This window comes from Eschrichtius robustus, chromosome 16, assembly GCF_028021215.1.
Source record: "Eschrichtius robustus isolate mEscRob2 chromosome 16, mEscRob2.pri, whole genome shotgun sequence".
NCBI classification, from domain to species: domain Eukaryota; kingdom Metazoa; phylum Chordata; class Mammalia; order Artiodactyla; family Eschrichtiidae; genus Eschrichtius; species Eschrichtius robustus.
Genome location: NC_090839.1, coordinates 73,450,572 through 73,475,201, shown reverse-complemented (window position 1 = coordinate 73,475,201; position 24,630 = coordinate 73,450,572). Strand labels below are relative to the sequence as shown.

At 38.7% G+C, this 24,630-nt stretch overlaps 1 protein-coding gene across 7 annotated transcripts in view; it reads right to left on the bottom strand.

Moving 5' to 3' along the window:
* The window catches only part of TNRC6A (trinucleotide repeat containing adaptor 6A), a 97,445-nt gene that overhangs the window by 32,199 nt on the left and 40,616 nt on the right, over positions 1-24,630 (bottom strand). For 5 of the 7 annotated variants that reach the window (XM_068524662.1, XM_068524659.1, XM_068524656.1 and 2 more), the window contains 5 exons: positions 17,749-18,132; positions 5,192-7,765; positions 3,670-3,846; positions 2,599-2,774; positions 1,437-1,469 (listed from right to left, as the gene is read on the bottom strand). In XM_068524662.1, coding sequence (XP_068380763.1) covers positions 1,437-1,469; positions 2,599-2,774; positions 3,670-3,846; positions 5,192-7,765; positions 17,749-18,132 — 3,344 coding nt within the window. The remainder of the gene's footprint in view (positions 1-1,436; positions 1,470-2,598; positions 2,775-3,669; positions 3,847-5,191; positions 7,766-17,748; positions 18,133-24,630) is intronic. The other 2 variants (XM_068524657.1, XM_068524660.1) reach the window with 2 other exon arrangements.

Genomic DNA, 24,630 nt, shown 5'->3' with positions numbered 1-24,630 from the left:
TCATAATTAAAAATCAACTTATTTGATTTTCAACTTCCTTTGCTCCAGTCCTCTGGTATAGCTGTAATGCACAGAGAAATCTCTAAAGGCAAGCAGTCAGAAGGAAAAGACAGAAGCAAAGGGCCTTGATGACCCACAAAAAGTAAAAAGGTCCTCTGGATAATGGAGAACTGTTCATCCGACAGTTTCCAATTTATAAATGAACTGTGTCCTACAAGATTAATTATAATTTGGATTTGTAGAATTCTCACACAAAACCAAAGTAAGAAGAGTCACCAGGTTTCAGGTTAGTCCAAAGAAACCAATTAAACCCATAATTTAATTATGCTATGTGCACTGTACTGAAAAAACACCATATGTTTCCATATGAAAGAGTATTTTAAAATTCCAATTTATGCTGCCAAGAACACAATATCCCCAGCAGCAACTAAAGCTGGGATTCCTCCTACTTGGTGTTGGCTTTCTGTGGCTGCTTAGGGTATGGGAGGTACGGAAACTACTTGGAGACATGACTTGAGAGAATAAATGGTCCATGATTAGCAGTCTGGTAGATGGGGAGGCTGGAAGCCATAGAGACCAAGGCCTCCCATTAACGTGAGGATCACAGAACCATTCTCAGTTTGTTGCCTTCATTTCCCTTTCCCATTGCTACTACCTATTCCTTCTGACTGTGGAACAGAACACAGCTTCGTAATTTCCCCCTAACTGCAGGTCTCTGAAGCAAGCATCTAACCCTTTCCAAGGTTTCTGAAGTAGGCTTTGATTCCTTTTCCTTTTTCACCCCCACCCCATGCCTAACTGGTTGCCAAGACCTGTCTCTTTTATTCCAAATGTCTCTCACAACAATCCCTTCTACTAAATATTTATTCTTGCTTCCCAATTCAGGCTGTCCTTTCTAACCAGAATGAATGCAGAAGCTTCCTAACTAAGATCACTAACTCTGGTCTCTCCTCTGTTCCAATTTATCTTTCATACTATCACTGGTTAGCTTTCTTTAAAGAAATTAATTTTAAAAACCAAACTGATGTTGCCTTCTATTCAATTTGATTGGCTCCATATTTTATACAAAATAAAGCTCAAATTCTCTGGCATGTTACTGAAAACACTTTGGCAGCTGCCCCTAATCTAACTACAGATTAGACTGTCACCTCTTCCCTAAAATTCTGTATTTTAGTAACATCAGGCTAACACTTTCCCTAACACACCCCACTCCCAGGCATCTTCCAAATTCAAGCTAACACTCCTTAGAGCAACTCTTAATGCCCCATACTAGACCCTGAGCTCCTTGAAGGTATGCTCTTATCCCAGTGTTTCTGAACCCCCAGCACCAAGCACAGTACCTGGCACACAGCAGAGGCTAAATAAATATTTGCAGTTGCTTTCTAAAAGATTTTTACTAGTAGAAACAAAGGAGAAAGAGTAAAAAGGCTACACACCCTTTCCCTTCTCCTTTTTTTGCCACTCAGACCCTGTAAGGAAAGACAAAGTCACAAAACAGCATGGTCCAGTGGGAAGAACACAGGGTTTGGAATTGGAAGACCTAAACTTAAGTCCTTGCTCTGTCACTTAACTAGTTATGCAACTTTGGGCAAGTCACCACTTTTTCCAGTCTCAAATTCCTCATCAGTATTCTATCTCAGAAGGTTATGAGGATCAAATGATTTACGTAAAATATGGGAAAGCACTTCATAAGCTATATGGTGAGGCAATAGGCAAATTCAGCCAAATGAAAAATTTTAAAAATGAAAATGGCAGGTCCTAGACTTAGAATCCCAGGATAAAAAGGGAGGGACCCTGGCAGTGAGCTACTGGGTATTTGACTTCTAAGGTCCCTCAAAAAGAAATTGTTCTCAAATAGGGTGGAGAGGATATATCAGAATCACCTGGGGGACTAGGCACATATTTTCGAAACGGTCCCCAAGAAAATCTGACACCAGTGTTCTCAAACCTGGCTCTGCATCAGAAACATTCAGAGAGCTTGTTCAGGACAAGAAACTTGGTCCAATTTCCAAAACAACAGTAGCCTAGGGTATAGGAAATTATACTTTTTAAACAAATGCCATACAGTTCTGATGAACAGCCAGGTTTGGGATAAGATCTGTCCACATTTAAAAGCAAAACAAAACTCTATTCATTCCTAGGGATTTTTGTCGCAGGACCTTTCAGGGTGGAGAAGGGACAAAGATGGGGGATGAATGAGGAGGATGGTAACTCTGGGTAATGGGGAGGTCGGGGACTCCAGCTGAGGAGGTGGAATGGGAGACGAACTGGCAGTGGGATGGAAAGAGTCGACATGGAGATTTGCCCTTCTCTTCATCCTCGGCACTGCAGGCACCACCCTGGGGCGAGGGGTTGTCCCAGGCAGCACTGGTGGAGGGGGAGGAGGAGAGAAATCCCAAGCTGTAGCAGTGGGGAGAAAGGAAGTTCCTGTAGTCTCGTGTTTTTCTAGGTGGCTGCCCATACAAGAGGTTCTACCTAAGTTGGGGACTGCATAGACTATACTGATTGCCATAAACGGGTAGGCAGGACATTAGTTTTCCGTGGGTAAACTACCTTTGGAATTTAAAGTTTCAAGGGCTTTGCCCTTGAAATGTTTACCTTCGATGACATTTTCTTTGTATATGGTGGCCAATTTAAAGATGAATTAAGCTCTTGAGATGAATTACTATTCCACATTCCAATCTCTACATCCTCTTCCTCTTCCCAGCCAGTGGGGCGATTTCCAGGTAATGGCATATCATCACCACACCAGCCATCTTGCATAGATTTTGGCCCTGATTGTGGATTTGTGATAAAGAGAAACATGCTTTAATCAAACAATTCTCTCTGGAGGCTGAGCATTCATTAAGCAGGCAGAGCTGGGGGAGAACCTAAAAAACCCTCTTTTATCTCCCTTACCAGATCTGCATGGCAAAAACGTATGTTATATGCTGAGCTAAAAGCTACATTAAACAAGAATTTATTTTTATTAAAATTTTCAATAAAACACCTGCCATGCTTTTACAAATCAGAGGGTTCCTAAACATGGGACATCGGTGGCATTCTTGTTCGTACTTGCTTAGCAAGCTGCATGGTGACGCACAGGGCCAAGAGGATGAACAGAATTTTTAAAAATTAATTTTAATACATATTTTTAAGGAGAATGGCCCAGAAGTACAGCAAGTCAAAAGCAGAAAGTATTTCATCTCTATACTCGGCCTTTGGAATTCCTATGGGAATAGTGACAATGTTCATCTGAATATTGAGGGTCCTTCCTGAATTCTGTTCATTTTCTGTGTAATACTCAGGGAATTATCTGGAACCTGAGCCAGACAGTTTGGACATGTGTCCCCATGACTATTATACTCAGCCTCTCGTGCTGGATAGCATGAAAGTTGCTTGACTATTTCTAAATAATCCAATTTGGTAAAATATAATTTAGATTTGGTGAAGTACATGCAAATCATTAATAGTTATACACTTCTAATAAAAAGAAAAGATAGGAAATTCAGAAAGGTAATAAAGCAAACTACGTTAACAAGTTCAAAGAGCCAAACAGATAGTGAAATCTTCTAGTATGGTAATACACAGATACATTATCAATGACGTAAGCATTATCCAATTACTTAATTATAGTCAATGAGATCACCACTGCTACAAAACGGAAACCAGGAATTATCAATAACTTACCAGATTTGCTTAATGCTTGTGGACCAACAGAGCTGGAGCCCCACGTGGATGTGCTGGATGCCGCAGCAATGGGTTCGCCCCAGCTGGGACCACTGTCTATGGGTTTACCCCATGCTGAAGTACCATTATCCACAGTTGTGGCTGGAGTAGAAGTCTCACCCCAGGGCTCACCCCAGCCTTTAGAAAGTGTGGGAAAAGAAGTCATCAGCACATGGTAGGGGCAATAAGGAATACTTAGGGAACAAAAAGAAGAAGACCTTCACATTTATGTATTAAATAATAATGTTGTGATAGGCAGAAAGGATGGCATCTGTTTTATGTAAAGAAGACAAATAATTTCCCATTATTGTAATTTAACTATATGGTATGAATTTTTTTTTCACCTCTTCTTTCAGAATTGCCCTCTGGGTGTACAGCAGATTCTTTTGAATAACCTTAATTATGGCAAGTCATCCTCCTTTGAAGATGAATTTAACTCCTGGAAAAGTCAAGTCATTCTGAGTCAAACCTAGTGAATTAAAGCAGGTGATCAAGCTGGGTACAGTGTGTGTATAAAATTTTTACTATACGTACAACCTTTCAACATCACTGTTCTGGAAAAAGCAATTTACTATAAGACTAATAATAGGTAGGCATCCTACTTTTATACATGCTGAACAATGCTTCTTAAAAATTTTTTATTAGGTTGTCCAAAGCACGGCAAAGCCAAGCCATAAACACATTGTTTAAAAGAACCAAAACAGCCTTTCCCTTAGACACATACCTGTTTTTTCTAAGAATTATACCTAAATTAATAATACTCAGAAAAAAAATTAGGTGCTGAAAGGTTAGTTCATGAAAACACTTCTGTCTCTACATCCAATGGGATTATTATTCAATAAAACCTCCATTAACAAAGACAACACATCTCAATGACAACTAATGAAAAATGTCATTGTCAAGATAATTTGCAGAGGATAGGAATTAGTTCCTTGCTATAAGACGAAAGTGGAATATACTAGAAAGATATCATTAAATGTTTTAAGCAAACATACATACACGCTATATCCAATAGACTTAGATTTCATGCTTACTTAAGTAAATTCCTTCTAAGGCCAAATATAGTACCTAGTTTTTTAGAGAGCACTGTGCTTATTAGATACTTGTTTTATTTCTGGGGATATTTTAGTCAAATAATAAAACCAAAACGTGATGGCTTGACTCAGAAGAACTGAAAAAAGTGTACAGCATTCCAGCTTGACATCACTTTTCCAATTCTGCCTTCTACAGCATTCCTAACGGAGAATGGAGTATGTGGGATTCACAGCCAACACTGCCAAAGGCAGAGCCCTGTTCCCTGATGGTAAACACCTTCCGCATAATTTTCTTCCCTATAAACTTCTCCTGGATTAGAGTTAAAAAAAGCTTTGTGTGCATATCCAAATACTTCGTTAAACAGATCTTATAATAACAGTAACTTGAAACAAGGTTCACAATACTGTGAAGTACTTTGTAACACAGACTCCACAAAATAAAAACTTACCAGAGCCACTGCCTGCCTCTTTGTTTGAGATGGCACTTGCAGATGGTAGCAACTGATGTACCTGTGCTTGCTGGTCTGAACGGCTGCTGCCATTTGGGACGTTTTTGTTCCACATGTTCACATTTTTGTAGTTGTATTTGCTTGGATCTCCCCAAGCTGAAGTTCCATCATCGATCTCCATTTTGCGACGTATGGATTCTGGGGATGGTTCCTCCCAGCCTGTGGGCTCTTCTTCTTTTGTTGGGGCTGGTATAGGTCCTCCCAGCCAGCCTGTACCAGGAGGTTTGCCTGTAGCTGATGGGATTCCCCAAGATCCGACATCTTGTTGCTTGTTCCAGTCTGGAGAACTGACTGGCTTTGACGATTCTCCCCAACCTAGAGACTGATTAGACTTTGGAGGATCTCCCCATCCCTGGGAAGGATTCGGTTTAGAAGATTCATCCCATCCTGATGAATTATTTGGATTTATGTTATTTCCCCAAGTAAAAGAACTAGTTTTACCAAGTTCGTTCCAACCAGAAACGGACCTATCACTGTCACTACCTCCTGAGCTAGATTTCTTATTAGCCTCACCCCAATGGTTACTCCTTGAAGTTTCTCCCCAGTTATCACTGGCAGAAACGGACCAACCTTGGTTTGATTTTTGTCCATCACCCCATCCCTGTTTGTTCTTTTGCGAATCATTCCATGCAGACTTCTCTTCTTTGCAATTCCCCCACTGATTGCTCTTGGCCATTCCTGTAGCAGCAGAATCATCTTCCCATCCCCCCTGGCAGTTTGAGCCTTTGGAATCTCCCCACCTCAGAGTAGGTTTGGGATCTCCCCACCCCGATACAGATGAGGTATCATTACTACTAGGGCTAGTCTTATCTGTACATGCCCCTGAGTTAAAAGTCTGTGTTGCAGAGCTTCCCCAGGCCTCTGTCCCATTGTCAGTCTTTCTTTCCCCTCTAGGTGATGTTTCGGTATCCCAGGCAGTATTCTGCTTAATAGGAGTCTGTCCCCAACCAGAGTTGGATAGGACACGTGGATCTAAGTCAGTTCTGTTTACAATGCTTTGGAGTAATGTGTGCTGATCAATTTTTCGTCTATCTCTACTCTGATTTTCCCCAGTTACTTTTTCCTCAAGGCGTCCAGTGCTTTCTGTACTACCTTCACTCTCCACTGTACCTCCCGTTTTGGCCCACACACTGTTTTGCTCATTTGTCTGAGATGTGGCAGAACCCTGATCCTCTTCCTCAGTAGATTTCCATCCGTTTGTAAACTTCTTACCATTGCCATTTGCACTGTCACTGGAATGCTGATTGCTAGGCAGTTTGCTCCATTCCACGCTGGGTATATTAGTGCCAGTGTTTTGTGCAGGAGTTCCCCATCCTCTTCGACTTCCTCCAGAATTTGCACCATTTCCCCATGATGCACTCTGGGAATTCACTGCCCCAGACTCCCACACACCTCCTCCTTTATTTGTGTTAACTTGAAAGTTAGTGCCCATAGGCCCGTTTATGCCAGGCTGCATTAGAGTTGCATTCACAGTGTCACCATTAGCTTGGCCATTAGGGCTTGAACATTTGTCTCCAGAGTAATTAGAACCATAGGCACCCCATGTAGTACCGTAAGAGCCTCCACTTTTTGACTCTCCATTGCTAAGGTGAGAAAGGGAAGTGCCATTTACAACCGACGGAGCCTGTATCTGAGGATGATTCATTGTGCTCACACGCCAGGCCCCTGTAGTACTAGGCAGTTCGTTATTCTGTACTGAACCGGAGTTTGGTAAACTAGAGGTCACAAAGTTAGTAGTGTTATTTGGTCCAGTCATTTCAGTGGTAATATTTTGAGGTTGACCACTGAATGAAACCTTCTGTGTACCACTTACTTCAGATTCACAAGTTTCCTGAAGGCTTCCCCAGGTACCATGGGTAGAAGAACCACCCACTTTAGAGTTAATACTCTGATTGTTAGGCATCTGGCCTAAGGTACTGCACTGAATATTGATGCCAGAACTACCACTCCCTACAGGCCCTTTTAGGGCAAGTCCGTTGTTCTCTAACACTGGCCAGGCACCATGGTTGCTAGCTGAATTCAAAGTGCTTGGATTTAACCCTCCATTTGATGAAGAACTTACAGTGCCCCAAGCATTCATTCTATTGTTGCTACTTTCTGATTTGCTTTCAGGAGTATCCACAGAGACCTGACATGTGCTTATTATGGCTCCATGGGAAAAACCCCATGGCCCAGTACTACTTCCATGGCCCACATTATTGCTGCTGCTACCAACCACAAACTTGTTTTGGGATCCAAGTCCAGTGCTATTCCGAAGGCCATCATTTTCACCACCTGTGCTCCCTGAAGCCATGATAGTGACGTTTCTCTCTGATTCAGAACTGGAGGCAGAATCAACGTCCACACATTCTGAGGCCAACTCTGGATCACTGCCAGGGACTGAGGGCCATGCTTCTTTTTCAGGCGAGTCGTTTACAACAGCATTCTTACAGTTTGTGCTAGAGTCACCTGTAGAAGACACAGGTCCACGCTGCGAATTTTCATAATGGGATCCTGAAGTATTGTGGTTTATATCTAGAATAAAGGAGAAGCACAGAAATGTATGAAATGTTTGGAAAACTGATGAATATATTATAAATGTACGTGGCTCCTCAACATCAACAAGATATAATACTTGGCAGTGTAATTACAAGGGCATTGGTTATATCTCAGCCACCAATTTTCCATATCCAATAATTAATTCCACATAGGCAGGGAATTTTGCTGCTTTGTTCATGGATGTTATTCCAAGAGCCTAGAGCAGTACCTGGAACATAAGAGTTCCTCAATAAATATTTGAATGAGTGAATTGTTAACATATCAGCAAGTAAAGAATTTGGAGTCAGGAAGGACAGGTAGTAATGATGTATTAGGATAATGGAGCAACCCAGGCTTGGAGGCCCAACGTGGGAAAGAAGGGGCTGGGATATAAATGGTTAAGGACAAGTGAACAGGCCAAACTTGATAAAATGTATTAGAAATATATTAGGAATCCTTTTCTAGCCATACTTTTTTAGAATAGCTTTTTCACACAACTGTTTTGGGTATTACAAGTTTATAAGAATTATAAAGCCTTTTCCACTACATTTCCATTTCATTAGTGTTCATATTCAATCTGAAAAATACTGCATGCAAGTAAAAATAATTTTAGTTCTACTCTCCTTCATAAAAATGTCTTAATAGCCATGTTTATTAGAAGACAACAGAAAAATGGCTGATTCGCTGAAGATCAAAGTTATTATGATTAAAAAACCAACTGCTGACATTTGAAGACATTAATGACTAGTCACATAATCCTATCTTAGACTTACTGCTATGTACTGATGTTATCATCTAGTTATTGTACTGCATGTAGGGCAGGCAGTTTTAGTGCTTCTAATGCTTTCCCAAATTCATTACTCTCATTCAGTTTAAGGATCTGGTAGTTAGAACTCCTCAGAGATATTAACCTGCATAAGATGTTTGCATTTAGACTGTCCCTAGCGGGTTGCTCATATTGTAGTTCTCTACTACAGTAGTAACCAGAATCATATGTAGTGTTTCTAAGTAATACATATGCTCAAGTCATGTCCCAGATGCAATGAACCAACCACCAGGCATTGTAAGCCCAGAAAGTAAGTGTCACTCACTATAAGGGTATTGCTAATATGGAAAATCAGGTTCATCTTGCATCATTTTCTCTCAAAGCACAATTGCTAAGCAGCAAAACATGATGCGCTAGAAAGAGTAGCAAAAAAAAGGACCAGACAGAGACCAAAAATGTATACATAATTCACCAAATATAGATATACAGATATACATTTTAAAGTTCTGTGACTCTGACTTCTGCTCTCTGATTAAGAATCATTTGGCAGTTTTAAGCTGCCAAGTAAAGCTTTTCATCTTTCAGTGCCCATGAGGAGGATTCTTCTCATGAAATAAAGGACACTAAAATGTCACTCAGTCTCACTGGGTAAAAGCAAATCAACAGACCAGCACTGCACTGCCAGCAACACCATTTGACACGCTGGAGCACGTGCTTTATGTGCAATGTTGTCACAGAATCCTTGAAACAACCCTAGAGCACAGGCATTACCTTCACTTTACAGATGAGGAGATCGAGGCTCAAAGGTGGTAGAAAATAAGGTAAGAAAGGCAAGAATCATCATTAGGTAAAAAAGCAAGGTGGCCCAGAACATGGCTGGAACTCTAGAGATACCCAGGTGCAAGTCTGGACTCTATGTTGTAGCTGTATGACCAAACCTGCAAAATGGGGATACAAACAGTACGTACGTACTTCTTTACCTGGTTGTTTAGTTAACCTACTGTCATACGCGAAGTATGTAGCTCAGTGCCGGTTTCAAATAAGTGCTCCATGAAGGGCAGTTTGGTGTAGTGATTAAGAGCAAAACTCTGAAGCCAGCCTGCTTGGGTTTAAAAGCCGCTCTGCCATTTACCAGCTATGTGACCACAGGTAAGATCCTCAATCTTTCTGTGCCTTAGTTTCTTCATCTGTAAAGTGGGAATAGTAACAGTACCTATCTCACACAGCTGTGAGGATTAAATGATTAATAATTAAAAGTGCTTTGAACCATATCTGATCCAGATTAGGTACTTAATAAATGAGGACCATTATTTTCACTAATTAATGTGTATCAGTGATTATCATTATTTTTCAGTCCTATCTCTAAAGCACATGTCATTCCACCATGCCTCCCTCATGAAGAACAAAATTAGAAATCATATAAGAAATTGCTTACTTTAAATCTCCATTTAGATATCTCAGAAAGGATGCCAGCTCCTAGATTATATCCCTACAGGTGCCTCCTCCCAAAGGAAAAAAACAATCATGCTTCTTTACTAGTTTTCCTCATCTCAGTAAGTTTCCTAAAACCTAACATTTATCCTTGATTCCTTCCTGTCCAAAACATCACGAAGTCCCAAATCCATCCACTTTTCTCCAAATCTAAAACAAGCAAGCCATCACCAACATCATCTCATGGACTACAGCAAAATGGGATGAAAAAAGATCCTAATTGTAATGGCCACAAAAACTATAAAGGAAGTTGGGGGACTTCCTTTGTGGCGCAGTGGTTAAAAATCCGCTTGCCAATGCAGGGGACACAGGTTCAAGCCCTGGTCCCAGAAGATCCCACATGCCACGGAGCAACTAAGCCCGTGCACCGCAACTACTGAGCCTGCGTGCTGCAACTACTGAAGCCCGTGCGCCTAGAGCCCGTGATCCTCAACAAGAGAAGCCACCACAATGAGAAATCCGCACACCACAACAAAGAGTAGCCCCGCTCGCCGCAAACAGAGAAAGCCCACACGCAGCAATGAAGACCCAACACAGCCAAAAAATAAAAAACTATAAAGGAAGTTGGAATAAAGCTAACATAAATACTTAAAAAGTCATATATGATTAAACTTTACTGCAGGCCATAGCAGACAACTTGATTAAGTATAGAAACTTGTTCCTCAATAGGAAGATATAACAATGTTCCTTTTAAGTTTAATTCAATTATAAAAAAATTACTAACAAGAGTCTGTAATTTGATTAAAGTGATTTAAAAGTTCACGTAAAACAAATAAGAGGATTAAAAAAACTCTTGTTATCATGTAACAGTTAAATAGCACTGTACTACCAGAGTACATAAGAACTTCAATTGAACAGAAAAAGTAATCCAGAAACAGACCCAAGTATATTATCTAAGGTTATATGTCAACAGTTAGCATTTTAAATCAGCAAAAGAAAAGGAATATTCAATACTTTATAAAGATTTTTTAAAATGGACAACCTATCAAAAACAATTCCAAATGATTCAGTGTTAAGACGAAACCAAGAAGTTATTTGTGAATGAGAATTTTTTATACATAAAAGCAAAGAAAGAAACCATTAAAAAAAGAGATTTGACTACTTACAAGTTTGTTTTTTTTTTTAATGCCCAAATACATCAAAAGCAAAAAGCCCCAGAAAACAGCAAAATACACTTTGCAAACCAATTCTATCACCTTTAATGTTAGTGAAACTTTCTCTCACAATCTGGTCATGACCTAGTTTGGAGGTGGTAATGTTCTAAATTTGCCTTTTGCCGTGTACTCCCATGCATTTTAGGAAAATAAGAGATGCCATCAGTAATTATTAGCTAAAATTCCATTTTTAATCTGGAATCTACTCGACACTTTCCCAAAAACCTAAATTAAAAGGTATCTCGGGCTTCTCTGGTGGTGCAGCGGTTGAGAGTCCGCCTGCCGATGCAGGGGACACGGGTTCGAGCCCTGGTCTGGGAAGATCCCACATGCCATGGAGCAACTGGGCCCGTGAGCCACAGCTACTGAGCCTGCGCGTCTGGAGCCCGTGCTCCGCAACAAGAGAGGCCGCGATAGTGAGGGGCCCGCGCACCACGATGAAGAGTGGCCCCCGCTCGCTGCAACTAGAGAAAGCCCTCGCACAGAAACAAAGACCCAACACAGCCAAAAATAAATAAATTTATTAAAAAAAAAAAAAGCCTATCTCAAAACCTGCATTTACCAAGGCTGGATCACAAAGACATTTTTGTTATGATCATAACACTGCAGCTTAGACAGAAAAATAAAAATCTAAGAGTAGGGGAGTGGGGTAGGGAGTCAGGGTGGGGGTGGGGAGATTACTAGCCTGACTAAAACTATAAAAAGTGCAGGACTCCTCAGCAATCACAACTAAAACATTTCAGAGTCGGAGACTACTTCAGAATTGGAAGAAGTCAAATAATATATTTCCCTTACACATAAGGAAGCCAAAAGCCAACATTACAAATGATCTGGAAGACAAACATATAGAAACATCATTAAGTAGAAGATGATAATTACACTTTTCCAGGAAATGGGAGGAAAGGGGACAGTTCAATATTACTGAGTGTAATGCAAAATACAAATTTTAAACTAAGATTTGGAAGACTGCACTGAGAAACATCTGAAATCCAAAATATCATCAGCATCCTACTCTCATACAAAATTGCCTTAGCAGGACTGAGGGCAGCTCTAGTACCATACCTCAAAAAGAATATTAAAAAAAAAAAAAGGAATTCCCTGGCGGTCCAGTGGTTAGGACTCTGCGCTTTCACTGACGAGGGCCCTGGTTCAATTCCTGGTTGAGGAACTAAGATCCCGCAAGCCATGAGGCATGGCCAAAGGAAGAAAAAAAAAAGAACATAGCAGTGCATTACGTAGCACCTATTCAGAAAGAAGATATGTGGGGTAGAGCAAAGACTGGTGATAATTCAAGGGAATTGCAGAATTCATTCAGGAAGAATTTAGATCCAGGAAAATTCATACAATTTTCTAATTAAATATGTATCATGTAACAAAATGGCTAAATATGTGCTTTCTGCCTTAAAGACTTCCAATCTCACCAAAAAGAAAGACCTTCAGAAGTTAAGAGTATTTAGGTTTTATAGTACTTCCAGGAAGTATGAACTGTTATCATTGGGAATATAAGAGAACCTTAGAGGCACAATTTCAAATAGTATTTGAGTGAGAAAGTTAAAAATGTTCCCTTAGGGACTTCTCTGGTGGCGCAGTGGTTAAGAATCCGCCTGCCAATGCAGGTTTGAGCCCTGGTCTGGGAAGATCCCACATGCCGCAGAGGAACTAAACCCGTGCGCCACAACTACTGAGCCTGTGCTCTAGAGCCCGCGAGCCACAACTACTGAAGCCCACGCGCCTAGAGCCTGCGCTCCACAACAAGAGAAGCCACCACAATGAGAAGCCCGCGCACCGCAGCGAAGAGTAGCCCCCGCTCACCGCAAATAGAGAAAGCCTGTGCGCAGCAACGAAGACCCAACGCAGCCAAAAAAAATTAAAAAAAAAAAATGTATCCTTAGTTATTCTAGCCTCTAGTCCAGGGGCTGGCAAACGTTTTCTGTAAAGGTCCAATTAGAAAATACTTTAGGTTTTGCCAGCCAGATGGCCTCTGTGGCAACTACTTACCATAGTAGCTAGGAAAGCAGCCATAGATACCGTGTAAATGAACGGGCATGGCAGGTTAAAGAAGACAAATGCAATACCACAACCAAATGCAACGTATGGATCATGACTGGTTTCTGGGGTAGGGACTGTGGGGAGACGACTACAGAAGACATTCATAGGGTTGTTGCTCTAGACCAGGTGGTGAGTGTCTGAACCAGGTCAATGGTGGCAGCAGTGCAGAGGAGAGAGGAAAGCTGAGAGATGTTCTCGAGTTAAGATCAGCAGGGCATGATAAACCAGTGGCCTGTAGACATGAAGAAGAAGGAGAGTTAAGCATGATTTTAAGAGTTCTAGATGGGTGACTGGATGAATGGGGTTGCCGACCTTTTGAGCAATGGGATCCAGAAGGAGAAACTGGTATGTGGCAAGATAATGAGTTCGATTCTGGACATGCTGAGTTTGAAGGGCCCAACATCAGCTGAAGACATCCAGAAGACATGTAACCTAAAACTGGGGAAAGAGATGAAACAAAGCCATGGGAGGGAATAAAATCTGAAAACCGGTCAAAGAAAAATGAAAGAATGAAAGAGCTTTAAAAAGGAGGAAATGGTCAATGATAAAAAATGTAGATATATATTAAGATAAGAATGAAAAAGTCCGTTTTTTAACCACAATTAAAAATAAAAAAAGTCTGGATCTGGCATACAGAAGATCAGTGCCCTTAGTAAGAGCCACTTGAACCAAGTGAGCAGGAGCCAGGTTACAGAGGAATGAAGTAATGTATTAGAGATTCCAAGTATAGATTATTTTTTTAAGAACTCTAAAAGTAGAGAGAAATTCTACAATAGCCCCAAGAGAATAGGAGTTTAAAGGAATTTATTTTAAAGATTATAAAGACCTGAATATGTTTACAGACCATGGGACAAGCTGAGAGCAAGAAGTGGAAGTTCCAGGACAGCGAGGACGTGTATTATACTGAAAAGACAGCTAAGAGCATAGGTGGATGGACAGTATTTTAATCTTTAAACATCTCTGGAAACTTTAAGTTTCTTAAAAAAATCGAAATGTAGGAAAATCTATAGTGTAATATAAAAAACACTCACACACCCCTCACCTTAAGAAATATACTACTAATATAATAGAAAACTCCTGTGTACCCCTCTCTTGATTACATCTCCTTTCTTCTACAGTAAGTAACTGAGTGGTAACCACATAAAATGCTATATTTGAGTTTATTCATAAGCAAAATACGTTGTTTTGCAAGCTTTGTATTTTATATAAATGATATCACACTATAAACAAAAAGACATTCTTGGTACCATCTGCAAAAATGTGAACATGAACTACGTTATCACAGGATATTGCTGAAAATATCCCTCTTCTGCTTAACGGTGACTGTGGTATCATGGTTGTATAGAAGACTATCCTTATTCTTTAAGAAATTACCTGTGGAAGTATTAAAGGTGAAGTGCAATGAACATCTGTGCACACGTGTGCATATGTATCTATATATAATGTACTAGTAACGGATGGATTTGAATCTATTTGTTTAACTTTTCTGTATGTGTCATGTCAGTTGGATGATAAAAATGTGGGTTGGAACACTCTGGCCCATAAGAACAATACTGCTGCCAGCCCTGTTAAGCATTAAGTCCCCCCAAATCCTTTATCACATAGCCTTCAGGCCCCCCAAATTCAAGGGTTTTTTGTGGGAGTAGCAGGGCCTGATACCTTAAGGCTCTAAGAAATCAACTGCAAAAGAGAGGTCCTTCAGTGATGACTGAAACCATCACTAAGTGTTTGAGGCACAGCCACAAACTGGCAGCTCAGCCTGCAGAGTTGTGTGGTTTGACCAGCACAGGGTTCTAAAAACTTAAAATGAGAATGTAAAGGTAGTCAGGCAGGGTACAAAATTAATACATTTACCACAGTTCCCATTACTTCTTTTCATCCTTTACTCCACTTACCTGCTAGCCTATGAAGGCATTTAGTTTGTGTGACCTCTAATTTAGAAAATACCTAATGTCATCTAGGTACTATCCCTCTTCCTTGATTGCAGTGAATAAACAAGAAATGCACTCTGTGAGTACAAGGGAAGTGCATCCAGCACTCCTCATCTTTACCATGCAAACTTTTAAGTAAATGTCTATGTATGTATTGCAAGTATTAATTTAAATGTCAAATCTATTCCATTACCTATCTCTGTTCAGGAAACAAAAAAACCAAACACAAGTACAAACAGACAAAACAGTTAAGATTATGTTCCCACATTTCTGAACTACATATAATTCACAACATGCAACTTTTGGGTTTCTGGGCTATTGTTCATGCTGTTTGTACTGTCCAGTACGCTGCTCTTCATTGATTGCTAGGCTATTCTCTAATCTGCAAAATGAAAATTAAACATGTTAATACAGTGTGTGGGTCATAAGCACCCCATAAGGGTTAGTCACTATATTATTATTATTATTGTTGTTATATTATTATTAGCCCTTCGGGAGCCAGGACAGACCTAAGAAGTCCTCCCTAATTCACAGACACCCAATGCTCCATTATGTGACTAGTGTTTCTATTATCATTTCTAGTAGCACCTAAAAAATATTTTAAGGTAAATATGTGACTATGCTGTTAAAGGGGGATTCATAAAAGTTTAAAAAAAGACAAAAGCACAAGTCTGGTTCTTCTGCAGAATGCTTTGCCTTCATCCTCTGCAGTCTCTAGCTGTGTGGGGATTTAATTTTAAGCCTCAGTCAGATTGCTGCACCCTCCTTATTTCCATCTTAACCTCCACATTCACTCAGTCCACCTTTGTAAAGTTGTTTTAGAAACAGGTGGGATATTTTTCCTTCTCAGCCTTGTTTTGAAGACTTCTTCCTATGCCCACATCTTAGGCTTTCTTTTCATCTGAATGTATACCCATAACACTTTTGGGTTTCTTGACCCATATCAATTTTTGAGAAATAAGATTCTTATACTCCCATTGTTTCCATTTCAAAAACAGCTTTGCTTTTTCATTTCCCAAATTGAAAAAGCATATTCAACATATATTTTCTAAATTTACTATCCCACTTTCCTGTTTGTTAATTATCATACCACTATTACTTAGCTTGCAGTAGGTACTCAAGCATTTGTTGTATAAATAACCTCTCCTAGGTTTTAACCACAATGATGCTGATGACTCAGTACATCTGCTTTGCTTCCAACCTGACTTCCCAGAGGAACTTCAAACCAAATTGTTAATTGCTTGGCATTAGATCTAACATGTCTAAACCAGACTCTTCCTCCTGAAAAGTGCAGTTCCTTCGGTAAAAGTTTCAGGGAAGTTAATTCATTCAGTGCCTAAATATTAGGCACTAAACTAGCTGCTTTAACATGTCACATAAAATCATCCTCAAAGCAACCTTACAGATTGGGTACTACGCTTTACAGATTAGCAAAGACAGTCAGATAAGTTAAGTGATTTGGCCAAGCTTATGCAAGAAAGTGTGTAGGGGAGTAGAAGTAAGTATTAACTTGGGCTGATAATTTAAGTTTGCATCCTTTCCAATAATGTGCTTCTCTGATTACCTATGCTAGAAAAATCACATCTGTGTCCTCTTCCTCCTTACCTATCACTACCAATATGCTGCCAAAGCAAAGCACGGTTGTTATGAACATAGCTTTGGAGTCAGACAGATCTCGATGTGAGTGCAGGCTCTGCTACTTATTAGCTGTGAAATACCATATTACAATGTAGAGTAGTTCCTGGTATATATAAGAGAGCATAGAGGTAGAAAGTGAATATTCTACCTGGGATAGTTAGGAAAGGCTGCTCAAACGAGACTCGAGCACACGGAACAATTAAGTAACCTGCGAAGGTCACACATGCTGGTATACAGTGGAGCTAGGACTTCAAAACCAGGTCCATCTGGCTCTAGAGACTCTGTTCATTACCAGTCTGCTACTGTTTTCATGTGTGGGAACCCTGATTATCCTCAATTCTCTATATGACTTGTGGTAAAAGTGTCAAAATAGTTCAATAAGTGAATGGACAAACCAGTCGTCAGAACATATCAAAACAAACTGGGCTTTGAGAAAATTGTAATCACATACTGGATATATCTTCTGCCTCACAATCATTACTGAGCTGAGAAAAGCCATTCTGAGGCAAAAACTGAAATGCATGTGCTCTGAATAGAATCTTCATGGGTGGTAGTCTCTTTACTGCACGTGGTAACTGATCTCAAGCCATTTTTGTCTTGGTGCCTCAGTTTCCTCTACTGAAAAGCGGAGATAAGAACAGCTTACACCTCTCAGGGTTGTTGAGGATTAAATGCAATAACGTGCACAGTTGCTTAGCACGTAACTTAGAGGGGGTGCTCAATTTTAGCTATAAGCTATATATTAAAATGGGTAAGATCTGGAGGGAGAGCTCTAGTTAACCTACAGGAAACATTTTCAGATTCCCCATTCATAACTTCTGTATAGAATTCTTATTTTTACAACACAGATATTGATGAATACAAATACATCACCAAACAGGCATGAATTTATAAACTTGCTACACTGCTAATGATGACAGTTGGAGTCTCGTAAGAAATGCCTTCTCTCACCTGACTGGTTTTTGCTGATCTGCACCTCTCCGTTATTTTGTGGCTGTTGATTTGTTAAAGCACTGCTCTCTGACTGGCTGCTTAACACTTTAACAGCAGATCCCAGGTTTGCTGCTATGACAGGAAAATGCTGACCCCTCTTTAGAAGCTGCTTATGTTCCTGGTGGCGAAATCGAGGTGGAACTTCGCGCGGATACCGAGGCAAGGCCTGTGGTGGCTGCGGCTGCGGCGGCTGCTGTGGCTGCGGCGGTGGCTGCGGCGGCGGCTGCTGATTGTTGGCTGTGGCTCGCTTGGCATTATTATTAGTGCTGGTTGCTGTGGAAGTGCCGTTATTAGAGTTGGCAGGCTGAGGCTGGCTTACACTGGGCTTTATCTGTTCTGGCACTAATCCCAACAAAAGAAAAGGGGTGGAAAAGATTAGCCAGGAAAGTGCACCTCCATTGCAAGCCATCTAAGTAAAAAGGCACTAAGAAAAACAATCCTAAAGGAACAGAAGCTTTACGTGTGCAGGGGTATCCTCATTCACGGGCTCCAGTTTTCTTGAGAAGGATCACTGCCAAGTGTCAAATTTTACTTCTGCTAACTACCTATCCGGTAAGGGAATGGACACCAGTCAGCATTCCCTGTCCTGGATGACAGTTCATGCTCACCATCTCTTTCCCATATTATCTCCAATTAGAGAACAAGCACTGATTACACAACGCTGGAACTCACAATAACTAAAAGAACAAAGGTGACAAATCAAGTTTTGGTAATCCCAAAAGAATCCTCAACTCCCCAGTAACTGTTCTTAATCTGCCTCATGTTTAATGTGTTTGGTCCCTACTTTTCATCTTTGAAAGACAACGCAAGAGTAAGGGTAGAAAATAATCCTGCTAGTTCCCTTACAAAACAGCAAAGTTAACATTGTTTTTTGTTATTAAAATATAAAGTCTGAATCAAATAAGACAAATTCAGAATTGGGATGTAAATAAAAAGATCATAGACTGAAATCTATGAGACTAACCAAAATTGGAGAAATAACTTGGATACCCTGTCTTAAGCGAGTCTGAAAAATAGCTATCTGTCTACTGTATGAACAGTCAAGAGACTACAGTGAATTTCTGGACTCCTAAAAGAGATTAAATAAGTAAATAAACTGATGGAAATGCTCTAAACCAGTGAAAATATACCCCATCTCTAAAACTACAGGGAGGCAGCGTGGTGTATGAACTTTTGGTGCCAGATGGACCCAGGTTTCAATCCCAGCTCTGCCTTTAGTAAGCCTTGTGTCTTTGGACAAGTTGTAAAAACCCAAGCCTGTGGTCTCCTCTGTAAAAGAGGGGTAACACCTATTGCTTGCAGAGCTATCCTAAGGTTAAATATATTTATGTTTACAGAGCACCAAACACAAGGCTATACACGCATACTCTGGTTTATTGTGCTTCGCTTTATTGCACTTAGAAGATACGGTGGTGGTTTTTTTGTTTTTTTGTTTTTTTGTTTTTTTTTTTTTTACAAATGGAAGGTTTGTGGCAACCCTGCACCGAGCAAGTCTATCGGCGCCATTTTTTCCAACAGCACCTGCTCACTTTGTGTCCCTGTTTCACATTTTGGTAATTCTCGCCATGTTTCAAACTTTTTCATTATTATTAGTTATGGTGATCTATGACCGGTGATCTTTGATGTTACCGCTGCAAAGAGATTACGATCCACAGAAGGCTCAGATAATGGTTAGCATTTTTTAGCAATAAAGTATTTTTAAATTAAGGTATGTACATTTTTTAAGACATAATACTATTAAACACTTAACAGACTACAGGATAGTGCAAACATAACTTTTATATGCACTGGGAAACAAAAAAATTTGTGACTCGCTTTATTGTGATATTCACTTTATCATTTTGTGTGTGGCAGTTTTAAGTTATTAGTTTTTAAAATAAAAATATATATTCACTTTACTCCGGTGGCCTGGAACCGAACCCACAATATCTCTGAGGTATGCCTGTAGAGTGCCTATTTTTTAATGATTGGCATAATACCACTTTGTACTTTTGTAGCAGTTTAATGTTTCTCTGAGATTTTGATGCATCTTCACAGATGTCACTGTCAGATAAATAAAGTGATTCGTCTCCATGTGATCGGTGAGGACACTCAGAGAAAACTGTTCAAGAGTTAAGAGCTCCAACCCCACCACTCACTAGCTACGCTATATCTGTGTCTTTTCCCTTGTCTATATGGTATAGACAGTCTTGATCTAGTACCCAGCGTAATGTAAACACTCAGTAAACAAAAGCTATTGCTGTGGCCCAAATAAAAGAAATATTTATCAAATGCCTAAAATGTATACGATTCTGTGATAAAGTGTTGGTCACACGGGTTGTTTCCAATAGCCACCCAACTTCCTCTTACAAACCCTCAGATCTAGAGCCACCTTTCATTTAACAGTCTAGCCTCACTATTGTCTTCCTTCTCTGAACTGGTGGATTTAGTCTATATCACTAATACTGATACTTTTTAATATATGATCTTGACCTCTTATTTTTTAAAATCTGATTGTGATTTTTCTAAAGTAATACAAAGAAATTGTATCTCAGGAGGAATTACACTGAAAAATCACAAACATTACATCTATTGCTTGGAATTCCTTCCATTCTTGAAGGCAACCGAAAAGCCTCTTATTAGCATTTGGGCCAAGTGCATTCTAGGTCTAATTACTTTATGTAGAAAATTCTGTCTCCTAGACAATTTTATGCTCCCAGAATGTAACAATAATGTATATTCCTCTGTCATGAGGAAAATAAGGAACTAGAATATTCTAAAGTACCTCTGAAACCAAAAGAAGATCAAGTATATGTAACTATGAAATTATACGGCACATAAAAACTCTAACTCAGCTTTTACATGCCTAGTATTGGGCTCAGTATGGTATTTGGCAATTGAATGTAACCTTAAAGTGGTACAGTTACCCACTGCTAAAATACAAATTTGCCCGCCACTTCATTACTAAAGGGAAAAGATTGTGACAACAATTTAATACCCAAACAAGATGTTATTTATGTGAGACAGTAAAGTGTTGTTTAATACATTCAAGGAATTAGAAGATATCCTTCATGCAAACACTGTGAATAACCTACATGAAGACATGTATAAGAACCCTAACACTACTTCAGAAGTGACTAGGAACTCAGAAGCAGTATTTACATCGGTCACCCAGCAACCCCACACCTACCTCAAAAATTCAAAGAACTCCTGTATTTCTAATCAATAAAGCGCCATGGGGAAAATAAGGCTGAAATAGATACTAGTTTCTAGGGCCAGAAAACTTCACTTGACACCAGTAAAAACATTAAGACACGTAACTACTGATTATAAAACTAAACTAAATAATCTAAAGTAAAATCTCAGATGTAAACATGGGATGTAGTCGTAAAGAGTAAAGGAGAAGCTAACAGCGCGTGCAGGTGTGCCAGGGTAAGGGTGGAGCTGCTGGGTAACAGATATAAATACTGAATTATTTTCGTTACTGTATATGTGTAGTTAAAATTTAGGTTAATTATGTCAGTAAATATCTAAACCATTGGAAGGGGGAAAAATGACAAAACGATCCATTCAACAGACACAGAAAATGCAATAAAGAGAATTACTTTTAAATTGTGGTTAACATGAAATACAAAATGAAATGTCAAGCGTAAGACTCAAAATATCTGTTATCACAATAAAAATGTGAGTAGGTTAAATTAACTAGTTAATAAAAGACCTTAAACAGGGTTAAGAAAAGAAAAAACAAACTTAAGGAATATACTTATCAAAAATCACTCCTGAAACGAAACAATGCAGGAAAATTGGTGGAAAAAAGTACAGAGACAGATACACTAACAAGAAATGCTAACAAAACTTAGATGAAAGCAACACTAATATCAGACTTTTAAAGTTCAAAGAGAAAGCATTATAAAGATTTTGCATATCGATAAAAGAAAACAACTAAAAAGAAATAAACAGCTAAGAACCTTTATATACCAAATCTTAGTATCAAAACATGTAAACCAAGTGGGGACAGAAAAGAAAAACTGAGAAAAAGCAAAACCATATATCTTGAAATGAGGTAACACCTTTTTTGACAAGTACCCAAGAAACAGTCATGAAGTGCACACACAAACTATTCAGCACTAAAGAAAACATCAATAAACTACAAGAAGTAGGAATAATACAGATGGTATTTCTGGATTACAATGGCATCACACTAGAAACACTAGCAAATACAACTGCCTTACTTAAATAAATTTTGAGTTGAAGAGGAAATAAATACCAAAACTGTAGAATTATATATAAAAAAAAAATAGTGAAAACAATACACATAATAAATTTTAAGATACCATAGACTTAATTATTTTCAACAAATGAGAATGAATGTGAAGCAACCAACTCAAGTTAAAAATCGAACTAAAGGAAGCAGTAAGAAGGAATCAGTAAAAATAAAAGTAGAAATCAATGACTTTAAAAGTGAACCAATAGCAAATAAAGATTTGAATAAATATATGACACAAATATAAAAAAGGAGTATAAACAATATATGCTATAATTTTACATTTTGATCTCTGGAATATTTTACATTGTTGATTCAATAAAAGTTTTTTGGAATGCAAATAAGAGAACCAATAAATCCAAGGCATGGTTCTATGAAAAAAGTAAACTACGAATTAACCTAATTTTTAAAAAAGAAAATGGAAAAAAAAAAAGAAATGATTTTCTAAAATTAAGATATTTCTTAAGGCTCCACTCAATAAATAATTGGAAAAACTGGAGGAGGGAATTATTTAACACTGATCCCAGAAGAGGCAGAAAAAAATAGATTAATTAGTATAGAAGAAGTGGAGAAATTTATGAAATCATCAATCAGGATCACATAGTTTGATCAATACTACCATGCATACTTCTTCATTTTTTTTTTTAACTAGCATACTTTTAAGAAATATTTATCTCTAAATCAAATGCTATTTAAATTGTTGTAGGGCACAGCATAAGATGGGATACCAACATTAACACTGTTACAAATAAATCAGACAAGATTTTCGTAATCCTAAACAATGGGGGAAATAAAAGAAGAAATATAAATAGTACTGGGGAAAAAAGGACATAACTTCAAATACAGAGATTCTGTAAAGACAAGAAAATACTATAATCTATACCAATAAAACAGAAAACCCAGCTAAACTGAGTGTTCTACAGCATGGCTTGGCAAATCTTTCCTGTAAAGGGCCAGAGAGTAAACATTTTAGGTTCTGCAGGCCATACAGTCTCTGTCGCGACTACTCAACTTGCTGCTGTAGCACAAAAAAACAGCCATAGACAGCACGTAAATGAATGGATATGATTGTGTTCCAACAAAACTTCACATAAAAAAAACAGGCAGTGGGCCAGATCTGGCCTGCAGGCTGTAGTTTTCCAGCCTCTGCTCTGTAAAATGTAATTTACCAAAATGAGCTCACAGAGGAGTAGAAGATCCTATGGAATAATGACAGCAGAGGACACTGAAAGATCCTGCAAGATTTACCTCCCTAACGAGCACCTGGCTCAGATGACTTTACAGGGAGTATGTAAATAAAATCCTCAAGAAGCATATATAATATCAATCTTACATAAACTGTTCCAGAACAAAGAAGTAAAGGTTCAAAAGACTGGCTGGATTCAAATTTTGGCTCTCCAACTTACTAGCTACATGACCATGGGCAAAGTACTTATCCCCTCTGTACCTGTTTCCTCATCTGCAAAACAGAGTTAAGTATTAATACGTACACCCATCAGGTTTTTGTGAGGTTTTAACAAGATAATAGACGTAAAGAACTAAAAACAGTACCTGGCACATAGTTAGTACTCAATAAATGTTAGTGATTACTATTACCATCTGGGTAAAAAAAGGGAGGAGGAATTAGGATGAACCTCAGGTTTCTGGCCTGGAATCCAAGTAGACAGTAGTACCATTTACTAAGATATGAAATGGAAGACAAAAATTAAATTTGGGAAGTATGTGAGAATGAGTTTAGGTTTTTTTTGTTTGTTTTTTTAATTGTTAGGTTTGTTATTACTATTGGACAGCCATTCTCAAACTTTTTGGTCTCAAGACCCCTTTACACTTTAAAAAATTACTGAGAACACCAAAAATCTTTTGTTTATGTGGGTTACATCTATAGATGTTTACCATACTAGGAATTTAAACAAAGAAAATTTTAAAATATTTATTGACTCATTAAGAAAGTCCTTTATATATTAAAATAAATGCTTTTTTAAAAAAATTTTCCAAAACAAGAAAAGTAAAGTATGCATTGTTTTACATTTTTGCAAATCCCTTTAACATCTGGCTTAACAGAAGGCAGGTGGATTCTCACATCTACTTCTGCATCCAATTTGTTGTGACTTGCACATTATGTACCCTCTAGAAAACTCCACTATATACTCATGAGAGAATAAGTGGCTAGACAAAGTCTTTCTACTATTATTATGAAAATAGTTTTAACCTTGTGGATCTCATGAAAGCTTCAGGAAGCCTCTCAGGTGTCCTCGGGTAAACTATGAAAACCACTGCTATAAGAATGCTACTGAATATATGGTTCTAGAATTTAGTAAAAGTTTGAACTAAAAATATGGATTTAGGATTCAGCATACAGGTAGAAAAAGAAGTTATGAAGTTGTAAAATAAGAAATGGCAAGACCTAAAGAATAGGTTTAAATAGCAGACAGAAGAAGAGAAGTCATGGCAAGAATAAGTTACAACTGCCAGAGAAGTAGGAGCGCTGTTGTTTATTTTAGTAAACGGCCTCACTATCTATCTAATTACTAAAGCAGGGACATCTTCCTCAAATTCTCCCTATCCCTTTAGGTCCAGTCAGTCTAAAGGTCCAACAG